This window comes from Pomacea canaliculata, linkage group LG6 (assembly GCF_003073045.1).
Source record: "Pomacea canaliculata isolate SZHN2017 linkage group LG6, ASM307304v1, whole genome shotgun sequence".
NCBI lineage: Eukaryota > Metazoa > Mollusca > Gastropoda > Architaenioglossa > Ampullariidae > Pomacea > Pomacea canaliculata.
In genome coordinates this window covers 16,085,456-16,106,538 of record NC_037595.1, presented here as the reverse complement: position 1 = coordinate 16,106,538, position 21,083 = coordinate 16,085,456, and the positions used below count along the sequence as shown (strand labels likewise).

The window sequence follows — 21,083 nt, the reverse complement described above, 5'->3', positions numbered from 1 at the left end:
ATTGGTTGCTAGGCTCAAGGATGAGGAGTCACTGGCAAGTTATTTCCTCCAGGTTCAGAAATTACACTCATGGTTTGAAGAAAACTTCCTGGTGCTCAATGTCTCCAAAACTAAGGAAGTGGTCCTTGACAGAAGAAAATATCAACCTGTCCACACCCCCATAATTATTGATAATGAGGTAATAGAACAGGTGCAAAGTTTTAGATACCTCGTCACTGTGCTAGACAACAAACTGTCCTTTCAGGAAAACACCAGCGTTGTTTTTAGGAAAGCACATCAACGCCTGTTCCTGCTGAGGCAATTGCGGAATTTTGGTGTCAGTAGTGTCGCGTGACCGCGACGAAGCCAGTCGAACTTCAACTGAGCGCAGACCATACACAGAAATCACAAAGACAAAATTCACATAACAAATCAAAACTAATTTATTAGCTACAAAAATAATACTGATAGGAATCAAAAATCAAACATTCCACACTCTCACATGAACAAATATAGATCAGCGCGAACAATACAACAAACAAAAAATAGATAAATTAAAATAAGACAAAACAGCTGCCCTGTGCACAGGCTAATCTCAGTCACCGTATATACAATACATCACCCGCATGCACTGCAGGGTGACAGTTTAGAAGTCCGTTGAAGGTGTCCACAGACGGCAGCCCGCCCTCTGGCCTTGCTTGCCGCTCTAACGACGTACCCCCACCCCTCTGTCTTCTCGTCCAGATGCAATGATGTTGGCCGGCCACTGGTCACGTGAGCTCCTGCTCGAAGGTTCCTGCTCTAGGTGTTCAGTCGAAAGCCTTTCCGCACACTGGTGCAGCAGGGTCGCGAGTTCACTCGCCGACGAGATGATGATGATGGTGCAGGGTGGACGCTCGACACGCTGACGGACAGCAATGCGAACAAAGGATGTGAAGACACGGTGACACGAAGGAAGAGCGAAAAACAACAACAAATGGAAGAGTGAAGAAGAACGAAAAATAAGCCTGTAGATAAAACAATTCTTACAATCAACAGGCGTGTCCTGAAACTGCTCAATTTCTAAAACAATATTTTCACACCGACACATATATCTGACCATCGGACTAGTCATAAGATTCGCTCAAATTCTAATGTTGATCTTACACTAATCCATACAACGGGAAACGAGTACGCGCTACAAGCGTCGCGACCCGGCAATCACGAACGTTAACCTAACAAAGTACAAGTCTTGCAATTAAACATCGGACTATGGCTTTGAACATAAAAGGATTCTCTCACTTGCACTTCCACCGCCACCCAAGGCCCCTTACAGACTAGAATGGTGTGGAACCCGACAGAATGGATCTCTACTCACCCAAAACGGCTTGTGGCAGATCGGTCGATACAAAAATGAAAAACTCTGACTGTCATGGCCACGGTCCAGCACCGTCTGTTACTTGATGACGACTACCCATGACGTCAAAGAAGGAAAAAGTAAAATGACGCATCAAGGAAGCTGTGCGCGCGCGCAAGACGTAAGAAAAAAGAGAGGACAAAAGCGTGAAGACAACACCTAACGATGGGAAAGCTCAGTATGGGAGGCATGCAATGATGACAGCACAATCGCTGACACGCGACAGCATGCACGTGTGAATTATGTGTGCTTATCACTTAGAACAAATTAAATATATTTGCATTTCACCCCTTAACAATTTTCAAAGACTGTAACGTAAAAGAAAAGCATTTTATCGAGTTTCTGTCAAATTTCTGAGTAAAGCGGTAACACATCTAATTAGTATTTTGAAAATACCAAAGAATTTGCACCATTGCAAGGAGTTTTATTTTCCTTTATATTATATCATATTTGCGATTTCTTGTTTGCAGGTTATTTGATTGCGATTTTTTTGTTTTCCATTTCATGAGTGTATGTTATGATTATTACTGAATTATTCTTTCAAGAGATTAGAACACAGTAATCTTCCAAATAATTGCTGTTCTGAGAAACAGTTTATTTATTTTTTACTCTATCTTTTGATTATTTTCTGTCAGCAAACTGCCGTGATTAAAAAGTAGGTAAAGACAGGTGCATATCTTATTTTAAGAAGCCGCTACTCGACCACACCTTGAATAAGATGGACTCGGAGTGGATTCCTTCTGTCAATCTGTTATGATTTGTTTGCTCCACTCCTGCAAACTGCACCATGAACAGCACTGCAAACCTGACGATCCGGACAGAAACCAACTTGACAATGGACTCGTACATCTTCTACCTCAGTGCTGACAGGTTCATTAGTCGGCAGAGTCGGAGAGTCGTTGAGATCGTTTGTTATGGCGGACTCACATCTCTCCTGTGTTGTGTTGGTGTTGTAGTCAACGTCCTCAGCTGCCTGGTCTTCTGGCGCCAGGGGCTGAAGGACCATATGAACCTCTGTCTCTTCTGTCTGGCCCTCACCGACTGTTCTTATCTGCTCTCTACCTTTACAGTCCTCTCTCTGACAGAGCTGCTGCGCCTCTGTGATGAGGCCATTGGAGAAAAATTTTACGTCTTAGCTTTTACCTACGTCGGCAGTGTGTTGTACGGCTTCCGGTCGGCATCTGAGTGGATGGAGGCGGTGATCGCGGTGGAGAGATGCGTGTGTGTGGTGTTTCCACTGCGGGCTTCCACCATCGTAAGTCCCCGTACCATGGCTCTCGTCATGGTCTCGTGCCTTGTCCTGTCTCAGTCCTCTCATTTAATTTTTCAATTTATGTTTATTCCAGTTTCTATAACTTGGGGGCAAAGCGAGCAATGGTTTTTTATTCCCACATTATTTTACTTTGAAAACAAGACACTAGTGGACATGTATGCGTACCTACTACTGGGAACAGTTCTACCCGTCGCTAGTTTCCTGACGGTGTTGGCTGCAACAGCTGTCACAGTTGTAAAACTCAAATCCGCCATCAGGTGGCGACAACAGACAAGCTCCGCAACGTCTGACAGCAACAGCCACCAGGCGGCGCTCACGTCTATGCTCGTCATCGTGTCGTGCGTCTACGTCATCGTCATGGTGCCGTTCGTGATGCAGCAAATCAGCCTGCAGTTCATCACCGAGTGTTTAGCCTCTGGAGCGTGTTTCGAGACCTTCTGTGCCTCTCTCTGCTGTGACATTCGTTGTTTTACTCATCAACAGATGCATCAACTTTTTTGTTTACTTCTCCCGATCGTCTCGATTTAGAACTGCGTTAGGACAGTTATTCTGTGAAATCAGCAAGCACTCATATACAACACACGTCACGTGCGATGTGTCGTCCAAACAACAAGTGTTTGTAAGACACTAGAACGTTTTATAACCTGTCATCCGATCCATTTCAGGGAGACGAACTAAAACGAAGATTTATTGAACGACATAAAACAGATTTCACGAGAAAAGATTGAGATGCAAAGTACGTTGTTGATACGTCTTTGTCTACTCGTTCTCATTAGCTTTAGAGAAGAACTAAGTCTCCTTCACTTTCAACCTCATTAGTAAGAAAACGGATCATAGGATAATTAAGGTGAGTGTATTTGCGTTAATAGAATATACGCACGTGCAACGTGTTGCCAGTAACAAAGTGTGAATTTTGCAATATTCCTTCTACTAACACCTATAGCTCGGAGATAATCTCGTGTTTCGCATATCACTTATATCCTTCACTAGAAAGGTATCAATACTGCACAAAAAATGCAGCTTACCGAAGGGAAGTATGGGTATGTATTTTTTAGCTAGATGTGACACAAACTGTACAAAAAGATCCTGTGGTACCTTGTGATGCATCAAGACATCAGACCCCAGGCCAGAGCACAGCCAAGTAATTCTGTCAAACCTCATCATTAAGAAAGGTTAGGTACATGCAGCTTCGGAACTCTATTGTCTTCGTGGAATCACGTGTTTAAACCCTCGTCACCCCAGCCTCGTTATCGTTCCTGCTCGGACCCTGTTTGGTCGGGTAGTCACTCCGCAGGGTCACCAGGGAAAAGCAGTTCCACGACATGAACTGTGAAGGACTTGGCTGCGGCAACCACTACACTCTCTACTCCACTCTACTTCAAACAACGTGTATTTGCTTCACCTTTTCTGCTTAAAGCTGAAGGTCTTATGCTGTTAATGTTTGATTTTTTTCCTATATTTGTCATTGCAGTTTAAACATTCGCATCGAAATGTTCCTGACATCTAATACAGGAGTAAAAGGTATTTTATCAAACGTCTGCTTGGGTGACATTAATAACATTATAGATATAAATATAGAGACTAAGCAATCTTCACATCTTTAATTTTGTGCATTAAGAAAAGAATCTTGTTTTAAGTATTAGCTCGCTTTAAAATTCACCGTTTGCCGCGCAAATCTCATGGTTTTATAGACCCACCAGACATCCGTGTTTTGTCAAAATGTTACTTTTAGTTTAGTGAGATCCCATACCCTTTGTTCCTGTCAGAAAATAGAAATTTCATATTTTTATCTGAAGAAACATGGGTTTTTGAAGAGAAGTGAGCATTTGTATTAGTCTGCTTTCTCTATCTCAAGCAAGACTTCTAAGCTGGTGTCGGCAATAATTCTGTATGTTGTGAAAACATTGTAAGAAATAACTAACATGTTATAGAAGTACATCGTGTACGGATATTGACTTGTAGTGAGAAACATACAAGCTTACAAACATTATTCATTATAAACTCTAATTTTTCTACATCGAAAAACCACTAATTGGGTGTTTAAATGTTTAATGTTTAATTGATGTTAGGCAAATATTAATGACATCAGAATTCTTAGCAGCCAATACTATCACTCCTCAGGGAAATTTTTGTTTGAAATATTTGGACGCTTCCTAATGGTGTTGGGTGTTACATTAATTAGAAGGCTTAATTGTGTCGGGAGTTATAACATTCACTAACAATCTAGGTACTGTCCCACGTAAGATTGCACTCGTCAGTACCCTGTTGCCATGTAGCCCAAATATTTGATGTCTTTACGGTTATGCAACGATTTAACAGATGTCTAACTTGCTGGAGAAAGGTCATTGACCGAAGGCTCAATAAAGTTGTTTCTAATGGAATAGTAAGACGTTGATATGAAGCTACACTTGTGTGAGCAAGAAAGTGAGCAGCTGGATAGAAAGAAAAATAAGAAGCATCTTTTTCACACACACACACACGCGCGCGTCTTTCTTCCCTTTATCTCTCTCTTTCTCTCAGTCTTCCTCTCTGTCCTTTATCGGCGTTGTCAGATGCTGTCCACGGATAGTTTTAGACAAATATCGCAATTAGTGTTTTATACTATTAAGGCCCACGATAAACATCTTAAAACAGTGTAAATCAACATAAAGAATAAAGACGGTAGGAAACAAGGCACCAGGTACACATCATCGATATGATATTTCCCGCCAAACATGAACCACGTGTAGTCAATGGCGACACTAACACTAACACTTCACTTCATTTTGCTTTATACGATTTAATAAGTGATGAAACTGTAATCCACTATAAGAGCTGCGCTGCTAGTCACATGAACTATTCTTACTTTTGTGCGAAACACTCGTAGGCCTACAGCAACCTTTACTTTTAACAATTAGGCGACGTAAGCTGGGCTTTGGTCACGTGACCCTGCACGACACCCAGTCAAAGACTTTTCTCAAGGTACCTTAGTGGATGGCCGACTCTGCGGTGGTCAGAGGAAGAACTCACTTACGAAGGTCCAAGACTAGATTGGTCGTCCTGCACAGGACCTGCTGACTGTCGCCCACAGTAGACAAGAGTGGCGGCCCTGTCACCTGTCGCGTCTGTCCATGTCATCCCCCCAACCATTGGTGATGGTCAGGTTACGACTTACTGGCTTCTGTGCGAATTACACCGGGTATCCTACAACGATTACATCGCAGTTTTATTACTCAGCATCCAGCTACTGTGATGGTGTTCATCCCTGTGGTCTGTCAGTAAGCATGTAAGCTCTTGGCATAGTGGAGCAAGGATGTAGATTCCAAACTCCGATCTAAAAGTATTGAAGTGCTGTTAGGATCTTGCTGGAGCAGTTGTTCTATATATCCTATATACTAGCGAAACACATGACTACACTGATAAAATCATACATTGATGGCTCTTAAAGAAAAACTATGGCAAAGTAATGACAGGACATCTTAGCATTCAGGCGCAATCATTGAACGAGGTTTAAGATGGAGGTAAGTGGGATTCAAGTAGAACCAACCAGCCTGTCCATTATTCTCGATAAGTGTCTCCTCAACACGTGTCAGAGTTCATTTTTACTCTGTATGAGTACAAACTGAGTCTAGTTGATTGTTTAGCTTTTAGAGATGTGTTTGTCCAGTTGTCGCACTGATTCTTTAGAAAAACAATGCATCCACTTATTTAGCAGAGTATATATGTATCCCGTGTTTGCCGATGCTCGTGTTTGTCTGCTTATTACAGAGATTCTTGTGTTGGTATTGTAGTCACGTGAGCTTTAGTGTTCTGTTGGTTTCTTCACGTATTTATATTTGATGATTATTACATATCTGGATGCCCATGCTAGACCAAATCAAGTAGCACGAACTTGACATTTAACCAACTTAACACACATCTTTAAAAATAACAGTAATTTGGCCACTGAGTGATTTATTTTATAAGTTCGATTTTAATAGATTTCTTGGTTTTTAAAAACTATGTCTTATTTGTCAGTACGAGCCAATTTCCGACTGAACTAACAAAAGTATTTTAGTGACGCAAATGCTCAGTGATTTGTGGGAAGCTATATAAACTATTGAGAGTCATCCTGTCGATAGTTGTCACCACAAAACCCTGTTGGCACTGTGTGCTGTCAGTCTGACATGACAAACCACACCATCGTTCCTCTAGAGGGCGCCACAGACCAGACGACAGTTGCCGCTCCCTCACTCAATGGCACTGGTGACGTCATCGGCAAGCAGCAGCTGCTGGAGACGGTTGTGAACACCGGCGTGACGTCACTGATTTGCGTGGTCAGTGTCGCCGGAAATGTCGTCAACTGCTTAGTGTTCTGGCGCCAGGGTCTGAAGGATCGCATGAACGTGTGTCTGTTCAGTCTCGCCCTCGCCAACGGTTTCTACATGAGCTGTACGTTTGCAGTGCAGTGTGTTGCTGCCTTTATACACTTCTCTAGCGAGTTACTAGGGGAAGAATACTCGTCTAAAGGATTTGCATACTTTAGATGTGTTTTATATGCAGGTAGAGCAACGACCCACTGCATTACCATGGTAATCGCGGTAGAGCGATGCGTGCGAGTGGTTTATCCGCTCCAGGCCCGCAGTCTCCTTCAAACCCACCGCATGAAGGTTCTTGTATTATCTCTATTTATTCTTTTAAACGGTCTTTATCTGTTATTGCCCTTTTCGTACCACGTCGATCAAAAGAAGAGAAAAAACGAAGAGTGGCACTGGACTGTTACAAGCACACAGTTTCTGGTAGAAAACGATGTTTTAGTTGTGACCTTAATCTTCGTCGTGTTAGAATCAGTCTTACCTGTCGTCGCTCTGGTGACGGTCAGCATCTCGGCTGTCATTACAGTTACACACCTACAAGCAGCCATGAAGTGGAGGAAGTCCATCTGTTGTAGAGACGACCACGGCCAGCAGGTGGCGCTGACCAAGATGCTGGTGATGATCTCGTGCGTGTACATCATCACTGTCACGCCATTGGTCAGCCGCCAGATTAGTTTTTTGTTCCTTCCACAATGTTTCTTTGTCGACAGTTGTCCTCTCATCTTTTCAACCTTGGGTTGTGTGGTGTACGCGATCTTTGACATCAACAGTTGTGTCAACACCTTCATTTATTACAGTCGCTCGTCGCGTTTTCGACAGGAACTTCGCAGTATCTTCCGTGACAGAGGCAAACCCTCGCTAACGTTTCATTTCCCCTGTCAGTATTGAGACAATAATTCTCGCCGTTCCAATCTTGAAATGTCCGTCACTCATTTCTAGTTTGTTTTTCCTGATCCACTGAATGCTACACAAGTTAGTTTCTCTAGTTTGGTTCTCAGGGAGATAATGTGGTGTACATATAAAAGTATGCATTTTAAATATGGTTTAACATTGTTTTGTTGCTACTTGAAAGACTGCAGGCATTTCAATATTCAGCAACAAATAAGGGATAATTCTGCTTGTGTTTTGTAGTTGGGTTACTGAGGGAAACAAATTCTTAAGTTAGAATTAGCAAAACAGCTTTTTATGAAAGCAAATACGCATACCCGGTGATAGTTTGTCTGGATTTCTACTTTCAAGTTGCAAACTTTTTGAACAAAACGGGTCTCGTGATAGAAAGTATGGGCTTCTAAATATGTGTATTTAATGAGTTCAAATATTGAGCATTACACTTAAATCTGGTTTACTATACTTCTCTTTCCTTCTCTGCGCTGATTGGCAAGGACGACGAGATGAAGGATGGAGAAAGCAGTGGATTGTCTTTCCCATGGTAAGCAGGTGTGGTGAGTTCGTTCCTTAGCAACATCACAGATGTGAATCATTGACTCTAACATGTTGTAACTAATTTTTTGGACATAATGACCGACAGTTTAACTCCTTATGTCACAAAGTAAATAATGATGAAATGAAATGATGGTCTGTCTAAACTAATGCAGATTCCGTTGACACAAGAGGGCGCGGTGTGTTATTACCTGACACTGTCTTTCTCTGTTATTTACTTTGCCTGTGCTGGTTCGCGTGGCACAGCTCGGTAAATGTCTTGCCTTTCTCTATACACATTTCTAAATTATAAAACATTTCCGTTTTTATTCACACATGCTGCACGTGACATTCCAGTTGCAGGTGCGGTTGTATCTCGCAGCTGTTGGGAACTTGCGATAATGAATTTAACAGCGATGACCGCGATTGTAATCAGCTTTACAAGCAGTGCATGTGGTTGTAAGCAAACAAGAGACTGTTTACTGAAATAAGATGACAACAAACTGTTTGAGTAGTCTACCTTGTGATGTCGTCAGAAGCGGTGAGTGACTGATGATGATATCATATCACTCACCTGTGATTTTCAAGATATAGCGAGAGACCTTATTAATGTTCATTGACAAGCACGCACAGGTGTGATCCAGGTGCCAACTGTGTTACCTGTTGTACTCACGAGCATTACTTTGACATTTACATAGAAGATTTGCCGTTAGGACGTGTGTAGAGGTTATATTGCAATGGTCGAGAGTCACACATAATCTGCATTTACTGGGACTGTCTTACATGCCACTTCAGTATCTTATTATCTTGCTGTTGAAACAAAATGATTCGAAGATTTAATTTGTGAAAAATGTCGCGTACCACCCCCCAGCGTCCACGGAGCACGCTCAAGGCCACTCACACAGAAGGCCACACACGCTCAGTCACTCAGCCGGAGGCAGGATGCGACTTACTTCTCGAACCCGTGCCCAAGCGAAGACCAAGACAAAGACGAAAAGAACGACACAAATACGAAGTTTAATCCAAAAAATAGATATATATACCCAAACACCCAAATACCTAATAAAACCAAGGAAAAGAAAATGCCGATGCGAGTACTCACAAAAAAAAAAAAAACGCGCACCGCAGCCCAGTACAGTCAGTTAAACGTAGTTTCCCCCTGAGTCTTTAATTCTTAACACAGAACAGGGGCTTGAGGCGCTTAGTACACAGTCTCAGGAGCTGTTCACAGTACAGTTTCATTTCTGAATGCAGGTGTAGAACCCGTAGACGTAGACGTCACAAATGAAGAAGTGCAGAATGGTTGATTATATCTCAGACGAATGCTCGTCGAACAAAAGGGCGTGGAGCCAGGACACAAGGCACGCACGCACAGCACGTAAACACAGGAAGTACACAGTAAATACACACCAAGGGCGTGCACCCCGGACATACACAAAAAGCCTGAAATAAATAAAAGAATAACGGTCACTAAAAGGCTACAGGAGAAAATAACAAAACCTCCCCCTCCAAGACCCCCTTAAACCAAGACATGAAATAGCCCTAAATTACACACATACAAAAATAAACTTATAAGGAGTAAACACATACTCGCGTATGCTCAGGCGTGTGCAGCCTCTCATCCAAAAACAAACATAAAAAATGGGGAAAATCTGCACTCACCCACACGGCTTATGTTAATGACCGACGGTCAACCCGAGAAGAAACGGAAGCACACTCCCGTAGACACTGGATGTCACAGCCCAATGCTGTCATTCCGCCAGCCTCCGCACTTTCCACAAGTCCCGGTGGTCACTGCTGGCATCAACTCGCTAGTACAACCAGCCTCTCAGTGCCCACAAGCTTGGGTCAGTCGTGGCAGAGCATACAACCGGCACCTTGCCTCACAGCACAGACTCCAGCCGTCTTCTCAAAAAACTCTCCGCTCTACTCAGTTCCTTGGTAAAACATCTCCCACCAGCAGCGACCAGCCCACAAGCAGACCTCACGTGACCTAGCAAGACTGTGACGTCAGGTGCTGCTACAGACAACGGGCGAAGGCCTTGACCTCTTTCCGCGAACCGGACAAAAATAGCCTGAAAACAAACGTTGACTGTCGTCTGCTGTCAGCTACCTCTCCAATACAGGAGCGTCCCCACGCGCTGAGAGAGATGCAGACCTAGACGAAATCATGACACGCGACAAAAAATATGAAAACATATGCAACGGATTCATAAATGTAATAACTGAAAAGAAGTTTCTTCCAGGCTGTCAGATGTAGTGTGTTGTTCCTAGCATAAGAATCTGTGTGTTTGTGTGTGTGTCGCAAACTTGTCAATGAACCATAAATTTGTGAAGTGGCTTTCACTGAGTTCGCTGCTACTCAGGGCAGGAGAAATCGACTGACTTTAGCCCAGTTAATTTGAAAACCGTATTATAACAGTTGTGTATTTACTATCTTTATTACTCTAAACCGTGCAATTTTAGGAAAGTTAGGAAAATTTCAAGAGACAAACATTTTCGCAGGTATTTTTAAAGGAATGGACGTTGAGGCAAACTACATAAGTATCTCAACTCTATTACCATTTTACATGAAATAAATGTGTCTCTGTGTGTGTTTGCGTATGTATGTGTGGAGATGTGGTGGAGGTGTGTATATGTTTATACTTGAATTTACTTATCTCTTTTAAATTTATTAACACTAAGTAGTCGGCGTTTTGGATATGATTCTAATAAAGTACATTTTTCTCTCAACCTTTTTTTCTCGTTCTGCAGATCTGATATGTTTGCGCGCTCGCGTGTGTGAGAGAGAGAGAGACAGAAAGACAGAGACATACAAACGATGAAGAAGAAAGCAATATATTATCACTTTCGTTCTTTGCCCGATAGAGACGATGTGTGCTACCACCAGAGGCGTTCGCAGAGGAATGTAAGTGGCTCACCGTGTCTCTTCCTCTACTGCAGCGCCACTCTTGGCAGGTGTGGACCACTTATCAAGAGATTAATTAACAGCCTTCCCCTCCGTCGCAGGGCCGCCGAGAGCCAGCCCGGGCCCCGGGACAGACGACCTCTCCGGGCCCCTTGTACTTGTAATCGTAAATTATTTTCCCAGTATATAATGTATGTTTACAATTCGAATCTCAATATCTACACTTCATTCAGTAACGAAATATAGACTGCAAACAGTAGGACAAGTGCACTAGGATCTACATCACTACTTGAACATAAAGTTGTTTACATGCGAGTGGTTAGTAAATGAGGACAAATGATGTTAAAGGATCAGACTTGTAGCACCCCGCTCCACAGACCCCCCCCCTCTTAGTAAGGACTGTTACGTCAGCAGCGATGTCAAAACCTCGACAGATAAGAACAACGGGTAGATGTATCACATCGCCTTTTGTTCTAAGTGCTGCGAGTTTGTACTAAGCTTACTGACGTGCAAGGAAATGTTCTCTATGTAAGTGATTTATACTTCTACATGTAAAGAGGAAGAACCGAAGAAGTAAATGCCTAAACAAGTCTTCATCGAGTGTCGTTAATAACCTCATTAAAAAAGTGTTTGCTGCGACGAACAGCAGAACACATCAGTTATCATTTTTATCAACTTACATAACAAACACGCAGCACCTATCGAAAGTCCCTTCCTATATTATTCCTTTAGCAAAACCGCACGCGCGCGCACACATACACACACAATAACTACACACACGCTTGCTGTTACACGTAAACAAATATCTGAACTGAACTGTCGCCTTCAGACTCTTTAAAGCAGAAATTTTGAATTCATCCAACTTTTTACGAAGCATAAACTCGGTCGACTTCAACCGCCATCAGTCACTAGCCGTTAAAATACGTGTTGAGTTTTAGAAGACAAAGCAACTGTTTTAAAGACTAGTTAGCTAGTAAGTGTTAATACTTTTAATATTTAAGGAGATTAGAAGGTTTTGTAAAAATGACAGAAAAATAGAAATGTTTAGCATATTTTAGCTGAATCGTAATAGTTCATAGAACAAAGTTATACAGTACTAATATTGTCATTTTACCTGCTGACTAAAAACTTTATGAGCTTTTCTCACAAACTTCATTATTGTCAGTCAATTTGAGACGCTAGTCACTCTCATTGACACTGATGTTCCTGCCTTGTCAAATGCTATTTGCCAATAAACTCGATTATTATACTGTATGGTAGTGTGCGACATCGCAGTTAGTGGGGATGGAACATAGCACGCACACAGGGAGGGTGGAGGCTGGCGATGTGGGGGTCGGGTGGTCGCTGGCCGGGTGACAGCCACGTGACAGAGTGTGAGGGGGTCGACTAGCGACAGGATGCAGGTGCGCGGATGTGGATGGATACGCCTAATCAACCATCCAAACAAAGTTATGCAGAGGGCAACCCAGAATCACGAGGTCAGAAGAGTTGGAGGACTTACGGATACATGTATCACCATCTTCAGTGTACCCTGCGCAGCAAACATTCTTCCTGCGATAGGCGAGCTCCGTGACCACTTTGTACGTTGACCTCAGCTCTGTTCTGTAAGCAGCAAATGTTGTTTAACTCGAGATACATGCATACGAAAAAATAGAAAGACGAGACAAAAATGGCGTATCATACGACTACTTCTAAGATGTTAATCTTTTCCTATTCCTTTGGCTAAAGAGCATACACATATTTTAGTTACAGAAGTCTTACACAACAAGTGCGAGCATGACAACTGTGAAATTATAGGTCACGAATCACATTCGCATACACAAACGCATACACTCACATTCACACTTACCACCAGACCTTCCTATATGCACCAGGCCCTCACTCAGACCAGGCCCTCCCTTTTCGTATACTTGAAGGAAACGAGGTACCCCTAAGCTTCTAATGCCAAAGCGAAGAAAGTGATGAATAAAATTTTTTTCTCAAAGTTTTGCACCAGACCCTCCTCTCTGCACCAGACCCTCCTCTCTGCACCAGACCCTCCTCTCTGCACCAGACCCTCCCATCGACCTGGAACTTTTGTTAAAAAAAAGTTTTGCACCAGGCCCTCCCTTTGCACCAGACCCTCCTCTCTGCACCAGACCCTCCTCTCTGCACCAGGCCCTCCCTTTGCACCAGAGCCTCCCATCGAAGTGGAACTTTTTTTTAGTCTTCTAATGCCAAAGCGAAGAAACTGATGAATCATTTTTTTTTTGTTTTGCACCAGGCCCTCCCTGTGCACCAGAACCTCCTCTCTGCATCAGACCCTCCCATCGACCTGGAACTTTCGTTAAAAAAAAGTTTTGCACTAGGCCCTCTCCCGGGTTTGTTTGCTTTTGTTTTGTTTTGTTTTTTGTTTTCTTTTTTTTGAAAATGGTTAGGGTTAGAGTGTTCTGCAATTCACATTAATTCACGCAACTGGCTGCGTTCTTCATCGACGTGCGAGTCGAGTGACACCACCACCTAAAGTTGTTTCATTTCTTTTCATCAGCTTTGCAACGATATTTGAAAGGTTTCAACAAAATGCGAAATGATTGAAAAAAATTGTAAAGCTAGGGAACAGCCACGCGAGAATGTGTCTCTCTTTACACTTTCGCCGATGCCACCCCCGAGGCGAGAGTCCGGGGCGTTACTGAGAGCCTGACTCGGCAAAAGCTTTCCCTCCGATTTGATAGACTTTTTCAGACTCTCGACACGGAGGCCAGCTACCCCTCACTAAACCGTTCACTCGGTAGTAGTGACAGGCGGTGTGTAGAAAGGGTATCGACGTAATTACTGGGAATTCCTCGTTGATAAGAAGAATTTCAAGCCCCCAATCCCTATCACGAAGGACGTTCAAGGGGTTCGCACTCTTTTCAAAGCATGGTCACATCCACCTTGATTCCTTCTAAAGGCAGCCAGACCTGTTATTGCTCAATCTCTTGTGGCTAAACGCCACTTCTCCCTCTAAGAAGTTAGCACCGATGCGTGAAGAATCGGTGAACTGTTTAACAGGCTAGAGTCTCGCCCGCCATCAGAATTAATCAGACAAATCGATCGGCACAAAGTTATCCAGAGTCATTAAAAGGGACGGGGCCGAGACCCCGACTGATTTTGAACTAATAAAAGCGCTCTTTCCCGGCTTTGACGGGTCGGAGTTGGTTTGCATGTATTAGCTCCAGAATTGCCACAGTTATCCAAGTAGAAATGGATCATCTAAGGAACCTCGACTGATTTCATGAGCCATTCGCGGTTTCACCGTACGAGGGTGTGAACTTAGACATGCATGGCTTAATCTTTGAGAACAAGCATATAACTATTGGTAGGATCAACCAGAATGCTGTTGGGTGTACACGTAACCGACTCCCACGAAGCAGTCGCCGCTGGAGCGCGGGTCCTGCGTTCGCGGGTGCTTTTCGCTCTTGCAACCGAATCATCGGTTCAAATTTTCAACGTGCGGAGCGTTCACCCGATCGCGCTCTTTCACTCGAGACACAGTCAAGCGTTATTCGATACGCCGACGCGGCTGGCCGAAAGGAGCACGACGAACCCCTCTCTCTGCTCAACCAGCCCACGCCTGAGCCGTGGGAAACGCGACAGCGAAAGCCGCGCGAATCGCCAGTGAGCCAACCCGTACCACACCTTCTTCGGTCCGCTTCGAAAACCGGCTCGCGGTAGGACGGGACGCAGACAACGATCACTTTCGACCGAGGGCGTCGCACGCCGAGCGAGCACTCATTTGCCAACGAAAAAACCACAACTGGGTGAGCACTACATGGCTAATAGTAACCTTTCTCTATTTGCCATCTTCACTTTCTAGCGCCTTTCGGCACACCTGCTCCCCATATATATAGCGCCAACTTTTCCCTTCCCTGCCTTATGCCACGCCTCCCCTAGCACCAGACCCTCCGCACCTGACCCTCCGCACCAGACCCTACGCACCTGACCCTCCGCACCAGATCCTCCGCACCAGACCCTCCGCACTGACCCTCCGCTCAAACGAACATTTTCTAAGTTTGGCACCAGACCCTCCGCACCAGACCCTCCGCACCTGACCCTCCGCTCACGAACATTTTCTAAGTTTGGCACCAGACCCTCCGCACCTGACCCTCCGCTCAAACGAACATTTTCTAAGTTTGGCACCAGACCCTCCGCACCAGACCCTCCGCACCTGACCCTCCGCTCAAACGAACATTTTCTAAGTTTGGCACCAGACCCTCCGCACCTGACCCTCCGCTCAAACGAACATTTTCAAAGTTTGGCACCAGACCCTCCGCACCAGACCCTCCGCACCTGACCCTCCGCTCAAACGAACATTTTCTAAGTTTGGCACCAGACCCTCCGCACCTGACCTCCGCACCAGACCTCCGCACCTGACCCTCCGCACCAGACCCTCCGCACCAGACGCTCCGCACCAGACCCTCCGCACCTGACCTCCGCACCAGACCCTCCGCACCCGACCCTCCGCTGAAACGAACATTTTTAAAGTTTGGCACCAGGCCCTCCGCACCTGACCCTCCTCTCAAACGTACATTCTTCAAGATTTTCACCCGACCCTCCCCACGAGACCCTCCGCACCCGACCCTCCGCACCAGACCCTTTTTTTCTGTATACTTGAAGGAAACGAGGTACTCGTAAGCTTCTAACACCAAAGCGAAGGTACTAATGATTTTTATTTTGTTTGCCAAAGTTTTGCACCAGGCCCTCCGGGCACCTGACCCGCGCTTTGCACCAGACCCTCCGGGCACCTGACCCTAACCCTAACCCTACTCCCTAGTATTTTAATTAATTGTAGTCTGATCCTGTATTCAACGCAAAGTGTTCGTGTTCACTTTTTTAACAAGGAGCCTAGAGAATTTAATCTCCCTTTGTTAGTCCACAACATCCTGTGTGACAATATTGTGAAATAGTTGTCCGGGCAACTTGGAGGTCGGTTGACAGAGGAAGACCCTATTGGCAAACGTGTAATCACATGTACAACCTGTTCACCATTACTAACTAACCAAAGTAGCGGACCTCGACAGTTGTATCTAACCAGGCTTCTGACAATAGACTGGTGGCCCAGCTTTACACAGGTGTCAAGTGAAGAAAGATGATACATTTCGAAATGGACCGACAAGATCATGTGTGAGGCCAGCAAGTCATGAAGATACACGTATGTAAGCCCAGACTTTATTGCAAAATCGGTCAAAACGGCGTGTGAGAGAGTAGTGCGAGGTAAAGTTCTCCTCATATTTTCTACTAGTCATAACATCTCTTTTAACTCGTTATAGTATTTTTATTTATTCGTTATAGCATCTCAATAACTCGTTGTAATCTTTCTACGTTTATTCTTCTGATACAACGTGTCTCTTTGAGGTCATCAGGTCCGTCCATTCACATCTTGACTCTTTAGGGTCAGAAAGAGTTTCTATACTCTAAAAAAAAAAAGTCCGTCTAACGTTTTAGCCTTTATTGCCGTCTCTGTTGTCCTAAATGTCTTAAATAATTTGGGATGAGAGTATAGTTAACTCTCTCAACCATCTTCAGCCATCGGAGGTAAAAGGTCTCTGGTTGAATGTTCGTCCTGGTCTGTGACCTCTCACCTTTTTTACCTACATGTCTACCTCTGTATTCAGAGTTTTATCAGAGTTTTATATTGTTTTGCTGTAAGATCCTTTGTAACAGCATTATATTTTCTATCAAGATCTTGTGGAAAACGAATTATAAATTGTTTTTGATTTTTTTCACATTTGTGTTTCCAACTTTCAGAACGTAAAGACGCGTTAGTTGGAAGATATCAGCCTCACTTCAAAAGTCATACAGCTAATAAAAAGTTCCGATATCTTCCTGTCTGATAGTTTATTAATGTCATTTTTCAACAGAAGACAGATACTACTCCTTCTCTGACTATTTGCAGCCAGGTCATAGAAGCCTTGTTATTTAGTGACCGTGCATCCTGTGTATGGACTGCTGTCTTCCTCTACACTAAGTAAACACCTGATGTTCTCGATTATAATGCAGCAAAATATGCGTGAACAATAATTGATATTGAGTTAAGTGATGTTTCTAGAAAATGATTGTTTACGCAATTAAACTAGGTATTTGCATCCCCATAGCCATCAGTCAAATAACCGCCTGCATGAGACAGGTCTGATCGCAGTCTGATGTTTGAGGCCGTGGTGTAAGCATGCAGGTAGACAGGTGAGCAGACCTGTTCTCAAAATATGCGAGATATATTTTCCTGCTCAGATTATGAGACCATTGATATACTACTGACACCTGGCTGTCACAGTGAGCTGCTAGCATCCCTCTCCGCCTTCACCCTGCAGTGGCGTAGGAACCAGGGGGGCAGCGGGGGCAGCCGCCCCCCCAAGGAAAATACAGGGGGGGGGGCAGGAATATCCTTTTGCCCCCCCCCCCCAATATTTGAGACCTAATTCTCACAAAGAGCAAAGAACTGAAGAAAGGTAGGGGAACGTAGAGAGGAGACGGTCATCACCGTCACAAAAGCGGGCCCTGAGGCAAGTGGAGGCTCTAACACCTCTGACGATCAGATCGGGGACAGTCCGTTGGTATTGTTTGCCATGCTAATTGCAGGCTGTGTTGAAGCTGAGCGAAGAAAGCAGGCGGACAGTACATCGGTACATCGAGTGTGGTCTCCCTCCCCCCCTCCCCATAATGCGACGCCTTTTCTTTGGCGGTTTTCGTTTGACCAACATAAAATATCCCCCATCCACTCGCTGTCACCCTAAAATTATCTGCTATCGCTTACAACCAAAAGGGGCCGCACTGGCCATCGGGAACACAGAAAGCCAGTAACGAATTGTTGCATACCAATACCCCAGTCTTGCCAATCAGACAGGAACCCTTACACTTTGTGAAAAGCTAGCGAAACACGAGGACTGCCATCTTACTAGACACCAACGGTTTAGTGCGAATTGACGGCTTTGACTTCACCTTAGTAAAGGCAAAGACTCTGAGTCCCTATATTGGTAGTTTTCTTTAGAGACAGAGAGACTGGTATTATTGCTATCTACGACTAAGGGGGAAGTGCATAAGTAACATTTCTAAAACTACACAAGGGCACTCTTTTATCATCAACAACTGTGGCTGGTACTCAACATAAGTTATCTGTCTCATTATGCATGTATTTAAAGAGAGGGTTGATCTGCAATGGAGTTCATTAATAGAAATCACAGAAGACGCAGTTTTTTTGGCACACTGACTTGCCAACCTTGATTAATATGATTTATATGATTATAACGTTTATCACATTTCTTGTGAATGCGTTGGCCGGGGAGTCATTCTTTAATTTGTTTTTTCTTATTTAATGCTGCTTTGCCTTTTAACAATAAAGCAGCGTGTTGTGATACTGTGTACGTGCGTGCGTGCAGTACCCCCCCCCCCATCCTTTTTTACGTAATGTGCGAGTGCGAACGCCGTTCACTGTCAGCAGGGAGTTTGCCCCCCCAACGCCGAACATCTTCCTACGCCACTGCCCTGGATGTCACGTGACCATTCCGGTCAGTTTCGGCCTTTTAGATATTGTCTTTCTCTGTCTCTTCTATCAGGTATTTTTATATTTTTAACATGCAGATCTTACAGATAATATGGAGGGACACACACACACATACACCACAGAACAGACAAAGAAAAAGTAAACTGTGTACGAGTACAGGGGGACAGTCTGTCCACAGACGACCTCGAGTTACTCCAGACAAGTACAAGCCATGCGCCAGTAAACAAGAAGAATCATGCATATGCCCCCTTCTATGCAATGTTATCTTGAGGAGAATTTCGTTCAGATCGACTACACATCTACAATTTTCTTGCAACAAAAAATGCTAATTTGTTATGTTTGCGTGGCTACGCCCTTACTACCTACACTCGAATATTTTTTGTTTCTTTAATCGACAGACGCTCACATTAGAAGGACTGGCACCAGCCAATAGTTGCAAAGCTTGATGTACATTGAATTGTCAGAAATCAACAGATAGGACGAGATTTTTCCCAGAATTTCATCATAACACCAATGTGCACACGCAGAGACATAATTGCATGTCCGTGTGTTTAAATAAGTATATCAGGGTTTTGGGTGTGTCCGTAAATGTATATTCACGTGGCGTGGTTTTATTAGGTTTTGCAGCGCATTTATTTATTTGAATGAAATTTTTGTTTTTTGTGACATTTTAATACACACGGTCTTTTTAGTTATATCCATTTTTATGCAATTTTAAATGGACGTGTCGTGCTTAGAGTAAAAATTTTTTTTTACTGAACTAATAAATCATTTTAATTGTGAAAGGGTCAAAAGGTATATATGTAGATATGTATATACGTATTTAGAGCTCAATAGTAAGATGCTTCACAATAGTAGCCTCGTAAGAATCTACTGTCCGTTATGTTGCGCTGTTGGCCATGACGAACTCATGAATACATCTCTGCGTGACGTATCTCTGTGTGACGTATCAGACACGACCACTCCGGACGAGCCTTCACTCACCGGAACTGATGAAGTCATGAGCAAGGCTACGCGAGAGTTGGTGGAGACGGTGTGTTTCGCCGCTCTGACGTCACTGATCTGTGTCATCAGTGTCCCAGCAAACGTCATCAACTGTCTCGTGTTCTGGCGACAGGGACTCCATGAGCGAATGAACGTGTGTCTGTTCTGTCTGGCTCTAGTCGACTGCTTCTACCTGACCTGTGTGTTCACAGTCTACTCCGTGGCTGTCTTTCTCAGATTCTATGACCAAGTTCTAAGTGAAGAGTATTCGTCCAAAATGTTTGTATATTTTGGAGGTGTTTTATATGGTTTTAGAACTCTATCCCATTGTATCACCATGGTGATTGCATTAGAAAGATGCGTGTGTGTGGTGTATCCTCTGCAGGCTGCTAACCTTCTGCAGGCTCGCTCCATGGGCTACCTTGTACTTTCTGGTTTTCTTCTGTTCCATGGCTGCTATCTTCTTCTGCCCTTTTCATACCATGTCGTCAAAATAGTTGTAAATGAAAAAGTGGAATGGAAATTTTTTCCCACACCTTTCTTTGAAAACAACCGAATGATTGTTTATACATTAATATACACTGTGTTAGGAACTGTACTTCCCATTGTCGCCCTCCTCACGGTGTGTGTCACGACATTTATCACAGTTGTAAAACTGAGAGCGGCCATGTTGTGGCGACAGAGGACGAGCCTGATGACTAACGAAAGTCACAGCCAGCAGGTGGCGCTGACGAAGATGCTGGTGATCGTCTCGTGTGCCTACATCCTTACCGTGGCTCCATTGGTTGCGTGGCAAACTAGTTTCTGGTTTGTTGGTAGATGTTTGTCTACCGGAACCTGCTACAACCTGTTCATGGCACTGAGTGCAGTTGTCTTCACCATCTCCTACCTCAACAGCTGCTTTAACATCGTCATCTACTACAGCCGCTCGTCACGCTTTAGACTGGTCCTCGTCAGTCTCTTCTGCAGCCATCGAGGAAAGGCTCCAGCCTCTGTGAAATCAGCAGGGAGGATGTTACACATGACATGACGATATCCTGTCTGCTATATTAAATTTTTTGTATCAGCTTCTATGTAAGTTGTACTGAAATTGTGTCAAATAGCTTATTAATTTTGTTTGTTTTCTAATTTCTTTTGCCTGTGAAACTTTTTCCCGCGAATTTTCAGAAAGATTAATTGTGTTTTAAACTATATAAATGTTTTTACAAGATTTGTTCAATTGTTGTCATGTCATACCAAGAAATGGTAGGGTTGGTTAGCAATACAGACGGATA

The 21,083-nt window shown here is 43.8% G+C and overlaps 1 protein-coding gene across 1 annotated transcript; it reads left to right on the top strand.

The window, feature by feature from the left end:
• The first annotated feature begins 2,162 nt into the window (after positions 1-2,162).
• Positions 2,163-7,202, top strand: LOC112566167. The gene is made up of 3 exons (XM_025242161.1): positions 2,163-2,630; positions 6,749-7,012; positions 7,170-7,202. Exons 1-3 carry the CDS (start codon positions 2,163-2,165, stop codon positions 7,200-7,202), a joined length of 765 nt encoding a protein of 254 aa, XP_025097946.1.
• Positions 7,203-21,083: the final 13,881 nt, after the last annotated feature.